General features: G+C 48.8%; 2 protein-coding genes across 13 annotated transcripts in view; one reads left to right on the top strand and one right to left on the bottom strand.

Moving 5' to 3' along the window:
- The first annotated feature begins 48 nt into the window (after positions 1-48).
- On the top strand, positions 49-9,509 carry RUSC1 (RUN and SH3 domain containing 1). 8 transcript variants are annotated; one of them, XM_004284598.3, is made up of 11 exons: positions 49-262; positions 961-2,412; positions 2,690-3,100; positions 4,108-4,206; positions 4,376-4,452; positions 4,577-4,751; positions 4,840-4,945; positions 5,138-5,184; positions 5,869-6,418; positions 7,141-7,269; positions 8,783-9,509. In XM_004284598.3, exons 2-11 carry the CDS (start codon positions 1,047-1,049, stop codon positions 8,949-8,951), a joined length of 3,129 nt encoding a protein of 1,042 aa, XP_004284646.1. In that variant the 5' UTR covers positions 49-262; positions 961-1,046; the 3' UTR covers positions 8,952-9,509. The 8 variants fall into 8 exon arrangements, with proteins under 8 accessions (XP_004284646.1, XP_033270532.1, XP_049557621.1 ...); XM_033414641.2 differs by having other exon boundaries at positions 4,376-4,458; XM_049701664.1 differs by having other exon boundaries at positions 4,376-4,458; positions 8,659-8,927.
- A 2,309-nt stretch (positions 9,510-11,818) lies between these two features.
- Positions 11,819-20,816, bottom strand: part of ASH1L (ASH1 like histone lysine methyltransferase) — a 214,309-nt gene continuing 205,311 nt past the window's right edge. For all 5 annotated transcript variants that reach the window (XM_033414639.2, XM_033414638.2, XM_004284597.4 and 2 more), the window contains 7 exons: positions 19,560-19,650; positions 18,939-19,077; positions 18,646-18,818; positions 17,411-17,577; positions 16,162-16,202; positions 14,895-15,196; positions 11,819-14,262 (listed from right to left, as the gene is read on the bottom strand). In XM_033414639.2, the coding sequence (XP_033270530.1) occupies positions 14,171-14,262; positions 14,895-15,196; positions 16,162-16,202; positions 17,411-17,577; positions 18,646-18,818; positions 18,939-19,077; positions 19,560-19,650 (1,005 nt within the window). In that variant the 3' untranslated portion in view covers positions 11,819-14,170. The remainder of the gene's footprint in view (positions 14,263-14,894; positions 15,197-16,161; positions 16,203-17,410; positions 17,578-18,645; positions 18,819-18,938; positions 19,078-19,559; positions 19,651-20,816) is intronic.

Below are 20,816 nucleotides of genomic sequence, written 5' to 3'. Positions count from 1 at the left end.
GGGCCTTGGCTTCAGGACCCTCTTGGGACTGAAAGCTTAGGCTGCATCAAAAGCCATTGAGCCGGGCCTGGGTGGGTGACACAGGCGAGACGTCAAGCGCTGGGGGCTGGGTCTGAGCCACGCCACGCCCATGCGTGAAGGGGCGCGGCTGCGCAGCGCTGGCGCCGGTTGTCCCAGCTCCCCTCCCCTCCAGTCTGTGCAGGCCGGGCGGGGACCCGAGCTGCGAAGGAGCAGACGCTGGAGCGGTTGCAGGAGGACCCTGGTGAGGATGGCTCGTCCTGTGGGTGTGGATGGACGGGTTGGGGCACGCGGGGTGGGGCAAGAGAGGTTAGCGGTAAAAAATGAATAGAGAAGGGGTGGGGTGGTAGCTGGATGATAGAGACAAATGGGGAGAGAATGGATAGACGCGCTGGTTTTCGGAGCAGGGTGAACGTGCACCGTGGCTGGAGGCCGGAGCTCGGGGTCTGTGCCGGCTGGCCCAACTGCCAGGCGGAGTTGACATGATGACGGCTGCTCCGTCCTTTCCCCCACGCCCGCCCCTTTCCTGCATCAACCAGCCAGACGAGCCTCCCCACCACCCAATTTCAGAGCATCTGGGCGGGGCGTCCCTTGACCCCTTCCCCTGGGAGTGAGGGGCAGGCTGGGGAGCAGAGCCAGATTGCAGCAGAGAGGACCCGGAGTCCATTCTGGGCCCCATTCTTTTCCAAGCCCCTGCACCTCCAAGGAGATCGAGAGCGCAGCCGCATTCTCTGACCCTCCCCGCCCCATTCCTGGGGGGTTACATTCGACTCCACCTGCAAACACTGCAGCGGAAACTAATGGCCAGTCGATGTCTATTTGCATCTCATTTAAATATTGTCCAAGGCGCCTTTCCAGGCCTGCCCCAGCCGTCAGTCACCTCCGTGTCCTTCCCGCGGCCCGCTCCCTCACTGGCTGGGTTTCACCATCCCTGTCTTCTAGGGCTGCATCTGCGGTTGCCAGGTAGGTGGATGTGAGAGGCCTGCTCCTCCTCATTCTCTAGAGGCCATCCCGTCGCCGCTGGCACCATGCTGTCCCCTCAGAGGGCTTTACTCTGCAACCTCAACCACATCCACCTCCAGCATGTCTCTCTGGGCCTGCACTTGTCCCGCCGTCCGGAGCTTCGGGAGGGGCCCTTGAGCACATCCCCTCCCCCAGGTGACACTGGGGGCAAGGAGAGCCGGGGCCCCTGCAGCGGGACCTTGGTGGACGCCAATTCCAACAGCCCAGCCGTTCCCTGCCGATGTTGCCAGGAGCATGGGCCAGGCCTAGAAAACCGGCAGGACCCAGCACAGGACGAAGAGGGGGCTGCCTCTCCCTCAGACCCGGGTTGCTCCTCCTCTCTCAGCTCCTGCTCAGATCTTAGCCCTGATGAGTCCCCCATCTCGGTCTACTCCAGGGACCTCCCTGGCAATGAGGATGTCCACCCTCAGCCCAGCATCATTCCTCTGGAGCAAGGCTCCCCACTGGCTTCTGCAGGTCCAGGCGCCTGCTCCCCAGACAGCTTTTGTTGCTCTCCTGATTCCTGCTCTGAAGCTTCCTCTCCACCTGGCTCTGGCCTGGACTCCAACTGCAATGCCCTGACCACCTGCCAGGACCTGCCTTCCCCAGGACTAGAGGAAGAGGATGAGGCTGAGGAGCAGGACCTCCCTACCTCTGACCTCCTAGAGGCTGATGATGGGAAAATCGATGCTGGGAAAACCGAACCCAGTTGGAAAATCAACCCCATTTGGAAAATTGACAAAGAGAAAACTGAAGCTGGCTGGAAAATCACTGAGAACAATAACTCTGATTGGAAAGTCAATGGGAATATTAACTCTAGCTGGAAAACTGAACCTGGAAAATTCGACTCCGGTTGGAAGACCAATACAGGAATAACTGATACGGGCTCCAAAACAGATGTAGGGAAAACTGATGGGGAATGGAGAAGTGACGTCAGCAAGGAGCCGGTGCCCCACCGGACAATCACGTCCTTCCACGAGCTGGCCCAGAAGCGCAAGCGGGGCCCAGGGCTGCCCCTCGTGCCGCAGGCCAAGAAAGACCGCAGTGACTGGCTCATCGTCTTCTCGCCAGACACCGAGCTGCCCCCCACGGGGTCGCTCGGTGGCTCCCCGGCGCCTCCCCGGGAAGTCACCACCTTCAAGGAACTCAGGTCCCGAAGCCGGGCCCCGCCCCCGCCAGTCCCGCCCCGAGACCCCCCAGCTGGCTGGTCCTTGGTCCCGCCCCGGCCCCCACCTCCACCCGTCCCTCCACGGAGGAAGAAGAACCGACCTGGGCTGCAGCCCATAGCAGAGGGGCAGCCCGAAGAGGGCAGGGCGGGGAGCCCAGCTGCTGGTGAGGAGGCCCCAGCCGCAAAGGAGCCGGAGGAACCAGGCCCGCAGGCCGGCGTTGAGGGTAAGAGGCCACAGGAGGTAGCGAGAGGAGGGCTGGGCTTTGGCCTCGCCCACACCTCCAAAGCTTCCAACCCGACCCCCTGTCTCCCCTCCATTCTGTGTCACCCATCCTTCCCGTCCCCTTCTACCAGGGAGCGCTCCGGGAAAGGGAAACTGGGTGGGTCCTTGGGTTACGGGACTAACTCTTTGCTCCCTCTTTCTCCCGCCCCTCCTTGCCTGGCTGCCCATCCCGCTGGCCTCCTTCCCCTCCGCACCTGCCCCGCCAATCCTGCCTGCAGCCAGTCCCCTCCCGCTCCCTCGGCCTCTGGTTTTCCGGTTCTCGGCTGACGGGCGCCCCCTGTTGGAGGGTGGGGGCGCGGCCGCAGCTGGGTCTCTGCTCCTGGCGCCTCTGGCCGGCTGGCCCGGCGCTGGGCTGCGGCTACTGGGGGCGCCGAGTCCCCCAGAGGAGCAGCTGCTGCCTGTCCGCCTGTCCCCGGTGGGGGCCTATTCGCCTCCGGCTAGGGGGGACCTGCCTTGCCTGGCCAGCCCTGAGCTGGCACTGCTGCTGTCCCCGCTCTTTCCCAGAAGTAGCACCTTCCCCGCCGCGGCTTCCCCACTCCGCCAGGTACCCGCCCCCCCGCTGCCACGGCCACCTCGTCCGCCGAAGGCCCCTCGCTGGACCAGGAGCCCACCGCCTCCTCCCAGGCTACGTAAGAAGGACCCGGGCCAGCCCCGCGGGCCACGCCTCAGGCGGGGCTGCCCCGCCCACTCCAAAGCCCCACCCATCCTCGCCCAGACCTATTCTGGGTCCTGCCCTTCAACCTGGGCGGATTCTAAGTTCATTGGTACTGGGGAGTCTGGCCCTGCTGGCTCCCTGTACTGGGCAAAGGTTGCTGCTTTTTCCGCTTCGTGGCCCGGCCACTCTCCCTCGAGGCCCGGGCATAGTGGATACGGGCTTAGCAGGCTTTCATGCGTTTAAGGGAGTCCCAGCAAGTCCATTGGTAAGGACCTTGGGTCACACCCTCTGTGGAATTCTCTGGCCAGTGTAGTTCGAGCCTGATCCCCACCTTGCTCGGGAAGGGTAGAGGGTGAAGTTCGCTGAGCTCATTGGCTGAGGGGGTTCTGGTCACTCCTTCTCCATGGGGCCAGCCCCACGTGGGCTGCAGCGGGCACCCTCCTCCGAGATGCTGGCGCAGGACCCCGGTTTCCCCTTTCCGGCGCCTTCCAGCCTCCCAATCCTTGGGTCTCCTCTCCCCCTGTCTCTCCTCCCTTTCCCGTCTGTCTGTCTTTCCATTGGTCCAGGCTCCCCACGTGCTCCTTGGGTCCCTGCAGACCTGACAAGGGCCCCAGGCGGCGGGCACAAGGCTGCCCCTCCCTTCCCTCGCCCTGTCATCTCCCGCCTTACAGGCCTCTGCCTGGCAGGCGGGAGGTGAGCGCGGCTGCCCCACGTCGGGACTTCCGGGATCGAGGAGCTGGGCCGTGAGGAAGGGAAATAGGAACCGGGAAGTGGGGAGCAGGATGGCAGTGCTGAGATATGTGCAGGATTTCACTCTGGGAGCCCGGGTCGAGCTGCCCTATGCTCCACCCAGCCCTGTGCTCCCTTTCCCAAGACTTCAAGGGCAGGGATGCTGCAGACCCGCGGGAGATGACCCGTGTGGAAGCCTGGAGTCCTTGGGGTAACCCCCGGTGTCACTGCGTTCTTCTTCCCTTACCCCAGTCCGTAGTTCCTGGTCGTTCACCGGCGTCCCCGGGGACCAGCGACTGTGGATGGCAGAAGCCCAGAGTGGGACTGGCCAGCTGCAGGAGCAGAAAAAAGGTAGGACACCCTGACTTCCGACCCTTGGTTTGGGAATCAACTTCCCCTCGCTTAGGCCCTCCTCTCTCAGGGTCAAATTGTGTAAACCGGGCTCTCCAAGTCCCTTGGGGTTTGCCTAGGGAGAGACAGGGGGCTTTGACGCTTCTTCCCTTCCCTGGCCCCCACCCAGGTCTCCTGATAGCTGTCAGCGCTTCAGTGGATAAAATCATCTCGCACTTTGGGGCCGCCCGGAACTTAGTGCAGAAGGTGAAGGTGCCTGTGGGAAGGGCGTTGGGGTTGAGGAGGTGAATGTAGCTCTGAGGTGCAGGAGCAATCGGCGGGGAGAAGGCTGGAGGTATCTCTGGACCCATGCCCATTGCACTGCCTCCAGGCCCAGTTGGGGGATAGCCGTCTGAGCCCAGATGTGGGGCACCTCGTGCTGACCACACTTTGTCCGGCCCTCCATGCCCTGGTGGCCGACGGGCTGAAGCCTTTCCGGAAAGACCTCATCACTGGGCAGCGCCGGAGCAGCCCCTGGAGCGTGGTGGAGGCGTCTGTGAAGCCAGGTGAAGGGGGAGGAGTGTGGGGCTGGGTGGGCGGGGGCAGGGACTGGGGCAGGGACTGGGCCTGGCTGACTGCGCCCTGTGTCCTCAGGCTCCAGCGCCCGTTCCCTCGGAACCCTGTATGGCCAGGTCAGCCGTCTGGCCCTGCTAAGAAGCAGCCGTAGCCGCTTCCATGCCTTCATCCTGGGCCTCCTCAAGTGAGTGGCCTTCTTTCTGGCATCCCTCCCATGGCCTGGAGATGGCAGGAGTGTCATGGGTGGGACACTTGGTGGGTGCCCCATGTCCCCAGAGAAGGCGTTCCCTCTTCCAGTCTCATCTCCCATCCTCCACCCACAGGGGGCTGGAGTCCTCCACCTCCTTGAACTTCTGTTCCCTCCTCTCTCCCCCAGCACTAAGCAGTTGGAGCTGTGGTTTTCCAGTCTCCAGGAAGATGCAGGTCAGAGGCTCAGATGGGAGAGGATGGGGGTGCTAGGCTGGGGCCGGTGGGGGAAGGGATCTCTTCTGTTGGTTCCCCCTGGTGCCAGATCTTACTACTCTCTTGCTTAAAACTCTTTCAAGGAGTCTTATTGTCCATAGGAGGAACGACCCAAATCCTCACCGTAACCTCCAAAGTCTTGGTTATTTGGCCTCTGCCTTCTTCTGCTCGCTGCCTTCAGGTCTGGGGCTTTCCCTGGTCCTGTGACAGTCTTCCTTTCCTGTTCTTCCTGCCCCAGGGCCCTATTTTTACTATCCCTCCACCTAGAATAGGGCTTCCTGCCCCTCCTGCCTCCTCATTAACTTTCATTCATCCTTTGGGTCCTTCTTCAGCGAGGCTCTACCCCCACCTCAAACTAGGCTAACTCGCCCCCATTCCGCACCCCGCTCGCCCATTTTGCTCCCATGGCCCTCAAGTCCTCCTTTTCGTTATAGATTTGTCACCACACGTTCTACGTGTGTCTCCCTCTCTAGGCCGTGGTTCCACACAGGCGGGGATGTGGCAGCTCTGCACCCCTCCGTGTCCCCCTCTCTCTGCCCCAGTGCCCAGCATAGTAAGAGGCCTGGGAGGATGTTCGCCGATTGGTGGGCTGATGCTCTGGACTAGGCCCAGAGCAGGGGCTGATGTTAGCCTGCTCTTTCCCAGGCCTGCTGTCCCTTCTGTACCTGCCCACCGGCTTCTTCTCCCTGGCCCGGGGCGGCTGCCCCTCCTTGTCCACGGAGCTGCTGCTCCTGCTGCAGCCGTTGTCGGTGCTCACCTTCCACCTGGACCTGCTTTTTGAGCACCACCACCACCTGCCCCTGGGCCTGCCTCAGGCCCCTGACCCCCCAGGCTCGCCTCCAGCCCTGCAGCAGACTGTGCAAGCCATGCTGCACTGGGGGGGTCGGCTGGCCCAGAGCCTCCGGGGGGCTTCTGGGGAGACCCCTCCAGGCCCTTCGGCCCCCTCAAGCACTCCTACCCCAGGCAGCTGGTGGGAGCAGCTGACCCAGGCTTCCCGGGTCTACGCCTCTGGCGGCACCGAGGGCTTCCCTCTTCCCCGATGGGGATTGAGGCATCACAGGACTGCAACTGAGGTCGCACAGGAGAGGTCCCTGCCCGCAGAGGAAGCTGCACCAGACAGAGGCGTATGGCTGGGGAGACTGTTTGGAGTGCCTGGGGGCCTCACAGAAACTGAGAGTGGAGCCCCAAAGTCCAGGTAATGGGGTTCCTGGTCCTCTCTATGACTTCTGATCTCCTCTCAGAGCCCTCAGTCACCCCAATTTGTTTTTTTTTTTTTTTTGGCCGCGCCACGCAGGTTGTGGGATCTTAGTTCTTGGACCAGGGATTGAGAACCTGGGCCCCAGCAGTGAAAGCGCTGAGTCCTAACCACTGGACCAGGGAATTCCCTCAGTCACCCCAGTTTGAAACTCAGTAGGGATCCTTTAGGTCAGAGGTTAACAGTCTGGCTTTTCTACAGCCCTGAAGTAAAAATGGTTATATTCTTAAGTCGTTAAGTTTTAACAGTTATGTAAATACCTGCGTAATATTGTCCATTTTGCCTCTTGGCCCTCAAAGCCAAGAATACTTTCTGGCCCTTTAGAAAAAAAGAAACAGTTCGCCAACTCCTGCTCTAGGTTTTGACCATTGGTAGCTCTTTAATGGCTTCAGGTACTCTCTAGTGACCCTCTGGATCTAAGCCTGCTGGTTCCATAGGTCCCTTTGTAGTTTTTGGTGTTGTAGACATTCGTTGTCACCTCCCTAGTCACCCTAAAGGTAACTGTCCCACAACTGCCACTCTGCCGTCAGCAGTGACCAATCCTGACCTCTTTTGAACCACAGTTGCGTCCCTCAGCCTCTTCCTCCCTCCAAAGTCCTGGGTACTTGGGTTCTTTTTATGGAGGTGGGTTGACCTCTGTGACCCTGCATCCTTTCCTCCAGGAGACCATCCAGCTGGCTGCCCCCGACAGTGAGTGTGTTGGCTCTGGTGAAGCGGGGGGCACCTCCCGAGACTCCCTCTTCTCCTAAGGAACTTGAGGTCTCGGCACCCAGCACAGCGCAGACCCACAGGTAAGGAGGGTCGGGGAGAAAGTGGTGTGCGTGTTATACCTATGTGTTTTTCTGTCTTCACAGAGTGGATGGGAGGCGGTGTAAACGGCCTTGGGCTGTAAAGTCAGTGCTTGGTTTGCGTTGCATCTTTGCTATTTATTATTGGTGTGACACTAATTTCTCTGAACCTTAGTTTCTTTCTCTGTAAAAAGAGGATAATTTATACTTTTGTTATGGTTGTCATGAAGACTAAACGTGCTTTTATTCAATATAAAAGCATTTGGCACACAGAAGGTGCCCAGTTAGTGGTAACTTTTATTATGTTATGTGTATACGAATGCACACGTGTGTCCACTGGGGCACTGTTCTTCTCTTTAGTGGGGTCTTCTAATTTGGTATGAGGGGCTGCGTTGACTTTAGGGTCTGGCTTCGGTTCTCTCAATCCATTGAATTAGGCTTCTTGATTTTCCATTCGATTACTTTTCAAGTACTTACTATGTGCTTAGCATTATGCTGGGGGAGGGAATGCAAAGGAAAACCTGTTGGAGTCCCTGCCCACAAGGAGCTTGTATTCCAGTGGGGATACCAGTGAATAAACGAGCATTTACAATTCTGTGTGGGAAAGACTCTAGGAAAGGAAGACTGAGTCCTTTGGAGCCATAGAGACAGGGCTTCTTCCCCAGGTCTGGGGACTCAGAGAAGGCCTAGTGATGGTGTGGGTGTGCATCTGAAGGAACAGGATGCAAAGGTGGAGAAGCCCAGGTGTGGTAAGTGAGGAACTATGAGTACATGATTAGTTGTGGCTGGAGTGGAGGATGCTGGCAGTGGTGTTAGGGAGGTTGATGGCTTCAGTAGGCCAGCTAAGAAATCTGGACATCACTCCAAGGCAGTGGGAGCCATTGAAGGGTCTGAAGTCTGGTGACAACAGGCTTGCTAGTTTTAAGTTTTAGACTTAAACAGCTCTGACTGCTGTTTGGAGAATGGAGCTGGACAGGGTTGTCAAGGTTCAGGCACACCAGTTAGATCATATGCCAATGGTCCAGAGAAAGAGTAGAGAGGCCTAAATGAGGACAATGGCAGTGGGGTTGAAGAGAAAGATAGATAAAGTGGTGGGAGATACAAACATCAAACAGGTTTTGGTGATCGACTGGATATAAAGACTGAGACAGCCTGGTTTTTGCCAGGAGCAACTGGGTGGAAGGTGATGCCATTTACCACTATAGGGGACACAAGGGGACTGGTTTGGAGGGTTAAGATGAGTCATTTTGTTTGCATATGTTGAATTTGAAGCACCAGAGAAGTGCAAATTGCATCAAATAAGCAGCTAAAGAGTGGGTTTGGAGCTCAGGAGAGGGCTGGGGGCCCAAATAGAATCAACATGTTGATAGATGGTCCCCATGTCTCTTCCAGAGCCCAACTGATGTTTACTGAGCTGAACCAACAGGGACATACCATACAGTGGGAAGGTGAGGCTGGGGACAGCTGGGCACCCCTGCCTCACTTCATCCCAGCATCTCCCTCTGGCTCCTTATAGGGCAGTCCGAGCTCTCTGTGACCACAATGCTGCAGGACCTGACCAGCTGAGCTTCCGGCATGGGGAAGTGCTGCATGTCATCGCGACTGTGGATGAGGACTGGCTCCGCTGTGGGAAGGATGGAGTGGAGGGGCTGGTGCCTGTGGGGTACACCTCTCTTGTTCTCTAGGCCTAGGACCTTTTCCTTTCCTGCACCTCTCTCCCTCCTGTCACCTGGGAATGGAATGGCCTGTGAGCTCTCCCCCATGTAAACTGATCATCCCGAAGTACTTACCCTGTCTGCAAAATGACACTTTCCTCCCACATCCATTTCTGCTAACATGTAAAATAAACTTTCCTCCTTCCCTCCCATTCCCATCTATAAGGTGAAATCTGCTCTTCTTCCAGATGTATAAAAAGGCATTTCCCTCCATGCAATCTTTCCTCTTTCCAATCCGCAGTAGGGAATATCTCCCTATCTGCAAAATGGAAATCTCGCCCCCCTCTATCTTTAAGTAGACTGTGCCAGTGCAGTGTATGCCTCAGTTTCCAAGACTAGAAGGGCCTCTAGGCTTCTTCCTGTGTATGGAAACTTTACCCACTTCACCCATCCCATGTTGCCTGTATTTATGATATACTCATGCTGTACTAGGTGCTGAAGTCTCCTGGACACCCCTGGCGGGTGGGCCTGTGGTGTCGGTCTGCCTTCTTCTTCCTTTGTCCCAATAAAGAGTGGGAGTTGAACGTGTCTGTCACTGTCGGTTTCAGGACATAGGCTAGGGGGGAGGGGAGGGAGGTCATATTATGGGGAGCCCAAGGGAGATGCTTCCTTCCTAGCCCAGGTCTAGTTCTTTCTGTTCCCTTAGGAATGATGAAGTAGTCCCCAGTTGGTGCCTGACTTGCAGGAAGTGCCTCTCTAGCCTGAGACTTGATATCTTTGCTTGGTGAGACTGATATGGTAGGAGCCTGAGGAGATATGGGAGAGATGGGAAGACTTAGTCCATGAAATTGTACTTATCAGACTATCTGAGGTGATGGGAAGGATTAAAAGGTTTTAAGAAGGGACACATTTTTTTCTATTTAATATCACCATTCTGTGGTGCTATAATTTTAGGAAGCATAATAACTAACATCTATTACTTTGTTAGGAGTTAATGAGTTTCAGGCCTTTGAAATGAGAATAGCTAAATGCTCTAGAGCTTGGAGGATGGGGCTGGAAATCACTATAAATGATTGCCTAGAGGAGAATCACTAAAAGGTTAGAAGAATAGAAAGCTATAATTATAACCAGGCAACAGGAAAGTTAGGGAGAAGCTGAGAACTATGAGGTGAAACAGAGGAAAGAAATTTTAAGTTTTCCTTCATCTTTGGGAACTTGGTTAAGAGCACAACGGGCTGGTGTTAGGAGAAAGGACTTGAGGAAATAAAAATCTTAGATCTGAAGCTTTGGAAATACTCAGGGGCAGGGTTGGTTAGAATCAGATGTCTCATACTTTTGCCATTTTCTAAGATTTAATGCTCCCCATTCTTGGCCAATTTATGTTATTCATCTGCTCCTTGCTTTAATTTTGCTTTTTGTGTTTGGCAGCCCTCTCAGTTTTGGACCTTAGTTTGCGTTTCAGGTGTTTTCTAGGGTGATGTTTTTCAAACTGGATTCTGAGAGCCTCTGGGAATTCAGTTACATTCTTAAGAGCGGGAGTACTCAAGTTTATGATGCTTCTTCAATTGCAAATTACTCCTGCAAAAAGAAGTTCTATTTTTATAAAGTTTTAATTTATAAAAGAGTAGATATAAAAGATGACTTTGGGACCAATATTTCTTAAAGTGAGATCTACAGAGTAATCTTTGTGGGGGGGCATGATTCTAAAGTTTTAGAAATCCTTTACTGATATAGAGCTTTAATTTCCTGTGATTCAACCTGCCCTCTCCTTTTCCTGACTCCTATCCCTATGTGCCTGGTTTTATAGTGGGTAATCCTCAAAAGTGGGAGGAGTCATAGAACAATACTGTCAGAGCATCAGTGAGATATGGTGATATTGGCAGTTGGAGCCTAATGGTTCTCAGGTAACAGAACAGGGGACCTCCTTGCAGGACATCTTGAGATAGGACAAACATTGATATGAAATTAGTTTTGTACTATTATCATTACATATTATCTAGAATAGAACAGCTGTAAGTAGGTATTAAAGGGATATTAAAGGTTAAAAAAATTAAAAAAACTACTAATGTATTGTTTTTGCAGCCATGAGTAGACTGTTGTGTGATAGTGGGACGAACCCCAAGTTCTTGTAGGAGTGGAGATTGAGCTCTTGCAGTCAACTGTCTTGATGCTTCCGAGCAACTATAGTCTAGCTGACTCAAACCCTAAATGTCTGACTCCTGTCTGGGGCAAGATTTTGTTAGGTCTTTCGGTTGTTGGCAGGAATGGATTTATCTTCCTTAGTAGGATCATGCTTTGGCTATTTCTGACACTTTCCTATTTGCAGATGAACATAAAGATTTTGGAGTTCTGGCTCCAACACTAGTTACTAGGTGATCTTTGGCAAGTTATACTTAACCTTCCAGAGCTTCAGTTTTTGCTTCTACAAAAATGGGTATAGTAACTACAGAGGGCTATTATGAGGATTAACTAGCTACAAGATCTTGGGTGAGTTACTTAACCTCTCTGTTGCTTCAGTTTCCTCATCTATAAAATTTGGTTTTGGTACCAACCAAAAAGGCTGTTGTGAAGACTAAATAAATGAATACGTGTAAATTGCTTACAGTGGAAATGGTCTAACATAGTGGCCTAGAAAATGTAGCATAAACTTATGATGTCTATGTGTTACAAGGGGTAGAGGTGTATAAGATTATTATGTTGATTGGCTAGGCTGGGCCCAGACCAAAAATATTGAGGAAATGGCTTTATCCGATAGTCAACAGCGGTTAGCGTGCCCAGTGGGGCCCAGGATGCTGATGATGTGGTTTTAAACAGATCTCTTTGGAAACACGATGGAGAAGATCCTGAAAGACAACTGGAGGATAGGAAAGAGGAAAAAAATAGCAAGCTCATCACTCTGTAGTTAGGAAAAGTTTTTTCCATTTAATACTAGACTTTCAAGGATTGAGATGCAAGCTTTTTATGCAATTACATCCAATGTTAAAATTGGTAATACATAATTTACAAAGATTAACATCAAAACAATCATCTATTTAGATATGCTTTTGTAAAAAGGAAATATATTAGCAGCATTTATATTTTCCGCAATCACACAGCCTACAGACATGCAGACTAACTCTGTATCTATTTGCAGTGATGTAGTGCTTTGCCCCGCATTTCAAACACCAAAACCCGCCTGGCAGCTAGGGGGTTCTTTTTATTCGTTATTATAAAACAACCGAAAAATAAAAAAAGGCATTAATTTCTACACCAGTAAGAAAAAACAAGTTTTTGCACTTACCTAACATTTGATTGTCTAAAAAACATTTCAGTTTTTAGTCTTTCAACAAAAGAAAGATAAAATGACAGAGCGTAGTGTCTTTTGCTTCTGTTCTCGCATTTTACAAAGTTTTTTTTTCTTTTTTCGTCTTTTTTAAAATTTTAGTGTTTAACACTATTAAAGGAAATATTGAATTTTAATCTCTTTCTTGTCATTTTCCTGCTTTGACTAAAAGGAGACCCCCAAAGTGCCCCTATTCCCACCTCCCTCCCACCCGGCTCCCTGCAATGAAAACCAAAAGAAACCACTCAAACGGGCTTGGACATGCGATTTTCCCAGCTCCACACGTGAGTATCTTATACCCAGGTCTCTTAGTAATGTACAGTGCTTCTCTACAGTAAGAAAATACTCCAAACTATTTTCTTAATTCTCTTTTTTCTTTAATAAAATATTTATTCTGCTTTTTCTCTGCTCAAGGGGATCTTTGGCATCCCCTGTCTCTTTTGTTTTTTTTGTTTTTTCCTCAAGATTGACACAGAAAGGAGAAAAAGAAAGATTCAATGGAATGGAAGGTGGTCAATGTTTCTACCTAAACAAGTCAGAGCGTCGTCATCATAAGAGGAAATGTACAATTAGGAGAGCATTGGTCCAATATTAGAAAAAAGTAATGGGAAAATGTTTAACTATTGTATTGCTTACTAATCACGCAGCAGATATATATATATATATACATACATATATATATACACACACAACTTGGCACATTTAAAAACCATCTTTTCTCTTATAAGAACACCTAAAACGTATATGCATATGTCTGTCTGAAAAGACAACAAAGCAAAGCTTTTTAAATTTTATTTTTAAAGAGACAGTATTATCTGGTAACTTCTGGTCAAGAGAATGGGAAGGAAGGTGACACCCTGGATATCCCTCCTGAAGATGAAGTCATCAGGAAGGTGGAGGAAAGATGGAACTAGGGGTGGGGAGAATACACTGTCTCTTTAAGAGATGGACATTGTACAAGTAAAACAAGAAGTAGTGTTTTCAATTGATAATCTACACTCACAACAAATACTCTGATAGGTGAATACTGCTCAACAGTTTATGTAGTGACTTTTGTTGGGGGGTGGTTAGAGTTCATTTTTATGTAGGTTTTAAAATGATTTTTCTTTGAAATGAATCTCCATTCGCACAGCACAGCAGACACACAAGAACCATAGCGCATAAACAGCACGTGTGCTGGCGGGGGCCTGGGCTTCTCATTAGAAAAAAATATGTTCGGCAGGTTATGAAGGTTAAAACAAAAATAGTTACAATAAGTACTGTGCCCTTCTGACCCCATGGGGGCCTTCCCTATTCCATGATTCCATTTGGGGGAGTAGAGGTAGGGAGGGGGCAGCAGTTACAAGTGCTTTGAGTTGTCAACTCACATTTTACTTTGACCTGGTTGGGCAAAAGAGGAGAGAGAAACTTTTCCTAGTCAGGGATTTGGAACAAGGCCCAGCTACTGTTTCTGTTTTACGTCTCGGGTAGCTCTTGGAGCCTATAGAGAACAGACAGGGTAGGGGTGGGGATCCTGGCCCTATCCCTTTGGAGTTTGAGTTATACCTGGGTATAGGAAGCAGCTTCTTAGCAATGCCTACAGATCAGAGGATGACACAGAAAAACCCAAGCTGTGGGGAGGGTCAAGTGCTGTAAAGTACCAAAAGATTCTGGTCATCCCCAATGTGCTCTGCCCTCCACCCTACATTATTAACCCTCAGGGTGAAGCAATGGAGAGGAAAACAAGTTAAACTGAACTGTTTAGACAGATCCCCTTCCTCTTCCTCTCCACTAGCTCCAAGGTTTACTAAGTACCTAATGTCAATGACATGGCCCCATTCCCCTTGCTGGACGGACCCTTCCCACCCCTGTCTACACTCAGAGAACAGGAGGCAGGACTGTTAGCTCCACTGGATCCCAGATGCTTGAGGTTCTCATTCTTTGAGGTTCACTTCCGAAAGCTGTTTTCTGGGATAAACAAAGTACGCCTTCGAAGTTTCCTGCCTGATCCTTCCTCCAGCAAGTAGGTCACATCGATGGCTGAAAACAGAACCAAGGAGGCTCATCAAATACTACCCTCCCAACTCCTTATTCCAGATTTGAGCTCTCAGGAGATCACAGGAATTCAATGGTTCCATTTCTGACCTATAAGCAATTTAGGCCTTCTCCAGCCCCAAATGAAATAAGCTGTTCTCCAGGGAGGAGATCCTCTCACCTCCCAGTTTCATTCCCAAGATATAACTAAACACGGGTCCATGAAAGAACTGTATCATTTTTTTGGCCATGCTGTGCAGCATGTGGGATTTTAGTTCCCCGACCAGGGATCGAACCCATGCCCCCTGCAGTGGAAGCGCTGAGCCCTAACCACTGGACTGCCAGGGAATTCCCAATAACTGTTCCTTTTTTTAAAAGTTTATTTATTTTGGCTGTGCCGGGTCTTAGTTGCGGCATCCACGTGGGATCTAGTTCCCTGACCAGGGACTGAACCGACGCCCCCTGTATTAGGAGCACGGAGGCTTACCCACTGGACCACCAGGGAAGTCCCAGAACTGTACCATTTTTAAAGAATATTTTCCAATCTAAGCAAGCAATTAGAAGTTGCTCTTTTTCATTCCCTCTCTGCTGATTTCCCATTTATCTTAAACCCTAGAGATGAGCCTGTTTCTCCTTACCATTTTTCCCAGGGATTTTTTCAAGGAGATTGAGCAAGATCTGATTGAGTCGTTCCCGTTGACTATGCCGTCGTTCCTCAGGGGTACAAGCTACTTGGGGTTCTTGCCTACTTTCCTCTGTTTTTTTTTCACCCTCACTGACTTCAGCAGTGGCCCCCTCCCGTTCTGGCTCCTCCAGGCTGGGCATCTCATTGGCTGCTTGCTCCTGACTGGCCAGAACCTCTTCAATCAAGGGCAGAGCATCATCCTCTTGGCCCAGGTCTTTTAGGGGTGGCTTTGAGCGCTCAGACTTCCAGGATGATCTGCCAGAAAGATATGTGAATTTAGAGAGGAAGGCTAAGGAGGGCACTTGGGGATGGAAGGGGAATGACGGGAAAAGATCTCGAGATGGCTTGAGATCCTGCAGTCTAGCTGTTAGAGCCTTGGCTCAAGAGGTAAGAAACTTGGCTATGGTCTTCACTTTATTATTTTTTGAAAAAAACCACTACCTTTCTCTGAAATTTAATTTCTATTTACAAAATTCAATTTTTCTTCTTTCCTTCAGGAATCCACAAAATAGACTAGAGCTGGTAAAACGCATAGCTAGTTCTGATTGCTTCATGAGTACACAGAAGTATGGCATAACCTTGTGATACCAATAGTCCAACTAAAATGAGCATTTAAATCGAGTTTTTACTTTTCCTAAATTTCTTCTCACACCTATTATTTGGTATTTTCTTTTTCTAATATTGAAATATAGTTGATTTCCTATGGTAAGCTATTGATGTAGGTAAAGTGATTGTTACGCTACCATTCAATTGAAATTGAAGAAAAGCCTTCGGTACTTTCTCTAAGAATACACCTCTGTGTACAAAATAGCACAAATAAAAACTATGAGCCCAAACTGCTCAGTTAAAACCATGCACTTCTAGCTACTTCTGTTCCTTGACAGAAGTCCTAAGAGCTGATACACCTTGGGGTAATAGGGAAAGCTTGCAGAAACCTAAAAAAGATTTGTCCAAATCTGTCTGGAGTTCTGTTCCAAATCCTTCCCCTTCTCTATCTCTAATCTTACAAATCTCCTTCCCTGCCCCAACTAAGGCTCCATAACGAGACCACACCTACTGAAGTCTAGTTCTTCTATATTACTGTTGGCACTATATTGGGCTACTTTGTCAGAGACTCCCCAATCCCAGGTGTGGGGCTGAGTGGGTAGGTGGTCATTCTCTTGCTCCATTCAAGTTATTGGTTAATCCCTTAGGCTCCTTACATCCCCCATGGGACTCACCGCCCTCCGTTCCTCTTGTAGTTGTCTGGGACATAATGAGGCTGCAGAGAAGAAATGGAAGTGGTAAGTGTACTGCTGAAGCTGGCAAAGCTGACACAGATGATCTGGGGCAAATTCAGGATAAGGGAGGTGGGGAGGTGGGGAGGTGGGGAGGTAAGGAGATAAAGAAAGAAAATAACTGGGCTATTGGGCTAAAACCTTTATTAAGTTGGGTGACTGTGTTAAGGTCAGAAGTTTAGTCCTAATAATCTGTAGGCCACAGTGGTTTTTAGCATTTTGTAAGCCTAGAATGATAGTAGAAGGGATAGGCTCAAAATTCTTTTTGTCCCATCCCAGCTTTTAAGAAGTTAAGGTTGGGGTTTCAAAGCTGATCAGTGAGCTGCTGACTAAGCAAGCAAAGTCAAAGAATTTTAGATGAGAGGCAGCGCTTGTTGGTGGGCAGAAAGAATATAAAATAAATATGATTTAGGGAAATCCAAAAATAATACTAGGAAAAATAGGAACATAAAGGTTTGCTTTCTGGTTAGTCTATTTCTAAGCATTCCAGGATGACAGCTCTGAATTCCGACAGGTCCACTGAAAAAAGACTCATGGATGAGGAATTTAGTCCAGGGTTTCATTATAGCAAATACATGGATAACCAAAACCTTTATGAAATGATGACAAATGGCACAATATAACTGAAGGAATATGTTCACAATTTGAAAGAAAAAATAACACATAGGAAAAGGGCTGAAAATGAAAATGTTAACAGTAGTTATTTTCTGTGTAGTAAGATAATAAACAATTTTTTCTTCTTAATGCTTCTGTACTTTTCAAATTTTATATAATGATAATGTCTTATATTTTAAATCCAGATATAAAAAAGAAAAAGCACTGAATTATTTTCACCAAAGGTTTCTCAATGTTACTGATATTCTTTTTGTTTCTCAATATTATGGGTGTGAAAAACATAACGAAAAACTATGCTATGGGGCTCAAGGGCAAAGACTGTAAAGAGGTGAGAGAGAAAAAAGAGGGAAACCTAACTGAAGTATAACAACAATTCCCTGAGGCACAGCCCATGCCAGGAAATGCAGAATAAATGCATTTTTGCTGCTCAAACATACCAAATAGAGAGGGAGTTTTCCAGTTTGGGATGGAAACAGGATGAAGAAGCAGAGAGCCACTTGAAAATGCTCACTCTGTGAATTCCATGCATGAACTAGATTGTCCTGACACGTACAGTGAAGAGAGGAAGGGGACTTACTGAAAAATCTCTTTTAGGAGTGAGCTTCTTGGGGAAGTGATCAAAGGCATAGGGTTTGGTGCAGACGGGATAGCGGTTCCGGTGGATCTTGTAAAACAGGTGTGCTGACTTGTCAAGCCGATAATCACAGATGTACACATCTTGCTCCTTCACTCCTTTGGGTCTCCCTATGAGTCCAAACACTGTTAAAGAACCCTCCCTACTTCCCCTTCCTACTTCCCCTTCCCTCACCCTGAGCTGCCCCTCACATACCATTGGGAGAGCAGTGAGACCCCTAAGAGGGAAACATGGTAGCTGTTTTGAGAGGGGGAACAACTAAGCATTTGGTGATTTCAGAAGAAAGGAGACATTAGTGTTAAAAAAAGGGGAAAGGGAATCTAAGAGTTGAAGGGCATTCTATAGGATGGAAAGAAACCAGAAATGTAGACTGAGTGCTGCAGGAATTTTTGAGAGAACATTTACAAGGAAAAACAGAGCACATTTTGGGGAAGTTATCAGAAAAGAATAACTGTATAAATGAGGGAAGCACATTTGGTAATGAACACTTTATAAAGTGCGGGACTGAGGAGTCGTCATGGGGCTTCAAGCAGTTAGTTTTTGCATGGAATATATATTCTCCTGGACTATTTTGCTGTGATACTAAGAGAAAGAGCTAGGCAACTGAACTTACTTATAATGATATCTAACATATACTGAGTTTTACTGTGAGCCGTAAACTGCGCTTAGTGCTTTTGTAGATTATTTCATTTAATCCTTACAAAACTCTCTAAAATAGACACTAATCCCTATTTTCAGTAGGATAAGTAACTTTCCCAAGGGCACACGGGTAAAAAGTGGTAGAGCTGGAATTCGAAATTAGATTGTCTGATTCCATTGTTAACCACAAACCTTATGAAACTATTGTGTTTTTTTTGTTTGTTTGTTTAATGTAGAGTTGATGATGGCCGTAAGGATTTTGGAATGGGGGCGTGAAGTAACTTATCTTCCCACAAGTACTAATAGAGTGCTAATTACATACTATGAAAAAAATATGAATTAACAAAAAGAGAATTAACATTTATTAAGTAACAAGCACTAGGTAAAAGAAAGAAAGAATATTATATAGCTCTCTGAAGCTTCATAGCTAACCTTGGATAACCTTTTATCAGAGAGAGACTACACGAACAGAGTGGGCAGTTGTAGATCAATGAATAGCAGATAAGAGGTCATTTTTTTAAGTAGTCCACATCACTTACCTTTACAATATGTATACAGATCCAATACACAGCAGGTCCCCACTACAGCCTCCAAGGGAATGATCTCATAAAGTGGCACCCGAAATAGTTCATTGTGATAGAACCGACGGGATGGAGAGTGGTGGGTTTCATGGGGACGAAAATAATGGTGACCAAAGGCAAACCGTTCCTCTCTAAAAAAAGAAAAAAAGAAATGGGAGAGGTTTAGTTAAGTAGCATGATCCTAGTGAATATTCAGCTCTGTGCTGGTAGGGTACAGCTGAAAGCATTAGAGATAGGACCTCAAAACATACTTTTCATTCTTCCAAAGCTTCTCAATGCGGAATATGTCAAGTTTATCTCGGTTAATGTGAGACAATAGTCGATAGGACTGACGGACTGGGTGGCCATCAGGGGTGCGCCGACTATCCCTCATCAGATATACACAGTCACCTAGGAAGGCACAGGAGAAGGTTAAGACACAGAGGCACAGAACATAGGAGAAGGTTAAAATGATTCCTGCATAAATTCTGTTAGGTATCCCTTAGTCTGACCCAAGGTCTACACAGAAAGAACTTTAAAATCTAAAACAATAAAATCTTAAACAATAAATACATAACTACACCAGCAGTCTAATGGTGATGACAATCAATTCTAGACTATGAGAATGACATGAGGGAAGTCCTCCACCTCTTGTAATCCTGTATGTCTTTCCCAGTCTTAAAATTAGCTTTATAACACCCTGGTCTCTCCAATTTAGTTTTATTGGGTGGAGGTAAATGTATGTAAGCCTAAGGACTTGAAGATATAAAAAAGGTATACTCTATTGCTGCTAAACGTCATATGGTGACAATCACTATTATGCAGACAGCAGATACCCCCTACTGTTCAGAATGGTCAGCTTTGGCAAGGAAGGTCAGCTTCTGTGTACACACCTTGGCGAAGCAGCAAGTCATCTCGGAGCAAACAGATGAAGTAGACACAGCCAGGCTGGGCATAGTGGGGCCGAGGGATCATGGGTACCTCCTGGTAAGAGCAGAAAGCCGATGGATAAGGGCTGGGACTATTGTATCCAGCCTCTCTATTCAAGAGAAAAAGAACTAAAACCGAGAATTCCCAACCAATTAAGACTTACTGTTTAGTCATTTCAATACAGCACAGATATTAAAAAAAGATGACAGCAACTAGAGTTGTTAAACTTGAAAAAGTGAATGTAGAGGACAAACCTGACAGGCTAAGTATCCCAAACTGTACTCTATGAAGCACTAATTGTGTGGTTGCTTTGTGCCATCTAAAGGGCATCTGAAAATGTGTGAAGGGGGACTTAGTCACAGTGACTGGAGGAGGCTACTAGCATTTAGTGCCCAAGGGCTAAGAAAGCAAACATTCTGCAATGTATCCCTCACAACACTGAAGAACTGTCCACTCAAAATGACAACAGCACCACTGTTAAGAAATACTGCTTGGGCTTCCCTGGTGGCACAGTGGTTGAGAATCTGCCTGCTAATGCAGGGGACATGGGACATGGGTTTGAGCCCTGGTCTGGGAGGATCCCACATGCCACGGAGCAATCAGGCCCGTGAGCCACAACTACTGAGCCTGCGCATCTGGAGCCTGTGCTCTGCAACAAGAGAGGCCGCGATAGTGAGAGGCCTGCGCACTGCGATGAAGAGTGGCCCCCACTTGCCACAACTAGACAAAGCCCTCGCACAGAAACGAAGACCCAACACAGCAAAAATAAATAAATAAGTTAATAAACTCTTACCCCCAACATCTTCTTAAAAAAAAAGAATCTGCCTGCCAATGCAGGGGACACGGGTTCGAGCCTTGGTTCGGGAAGATCCCACATGCTGCGAAGCAACTAAGCCCGTGTGTCACAACTACTGAGCCTGCACTGTAGAACCTGCGAGCCCAACTATTGAAGCCCGTGCGCCTACAGCCCATGCTCCACAACAAGAGAAGCCACTGCAATGAGAAGCCCGTGCAACGCAAGGAATAGAAACCCCCACTCGCCGCAACTAGAGAAAGCCTGCGCGCAGCAATGAAGACCCAACGCAGCCAAAAATAAATAAATAAAATAATTAGGGAAAAAAAAAGAAATACTGCCTAAATACCTCCTTTTATAGAAGATCACACATATAAATATGGCAGAGCCAAGACAAAAACCCATTTAATAACTTGAGCAAGATACC

The sequence above is a fragment of the Orcinus orca genome, chromosome 1, assembly GCF_937001465.1.
Source record: "Orcinus orca chromosome 1, mOrcOrc1.1, whole genome shotgun sequence".
Lineage (NCBI taxonomy): Eukaryota > Metazoa > Chordata > Mammalia > Artiodactyla > Delphinidae > Orcinus > Orcinus orca.
The sequence above is the reverse complement of the archived record's forward strand: the minus strand, read 5'-3'. Positions and strand labels throughout refer to the sequence as shown.

Excerpts from the sequence above, each read along its gene's own strand:
- RUSC1 (XM_033414641.2), top strand. The coding sequence starts at position 1,047 with ATGCTGTCCCCTCAGAGGGCTTTACTCTGCAACCTCAACCACATCCAC. Across the intron at positions 4,459-4,576 it reads ACTTAGTGCAGAAGGTGAAG|GCCCAGTTGGGGGATAGCCG; the intron begins GTGCCTGTGGGA and ends CACTGCCTCCAG. Across the intron at positions 5,185-5,868 it reads CAGTCTCCAGGAAGATGCAG|GCCTGCTGTCCCTTCTGTAC; the intron begins GTCAGAGGCTCA and ends GCTCTTTCCCAG.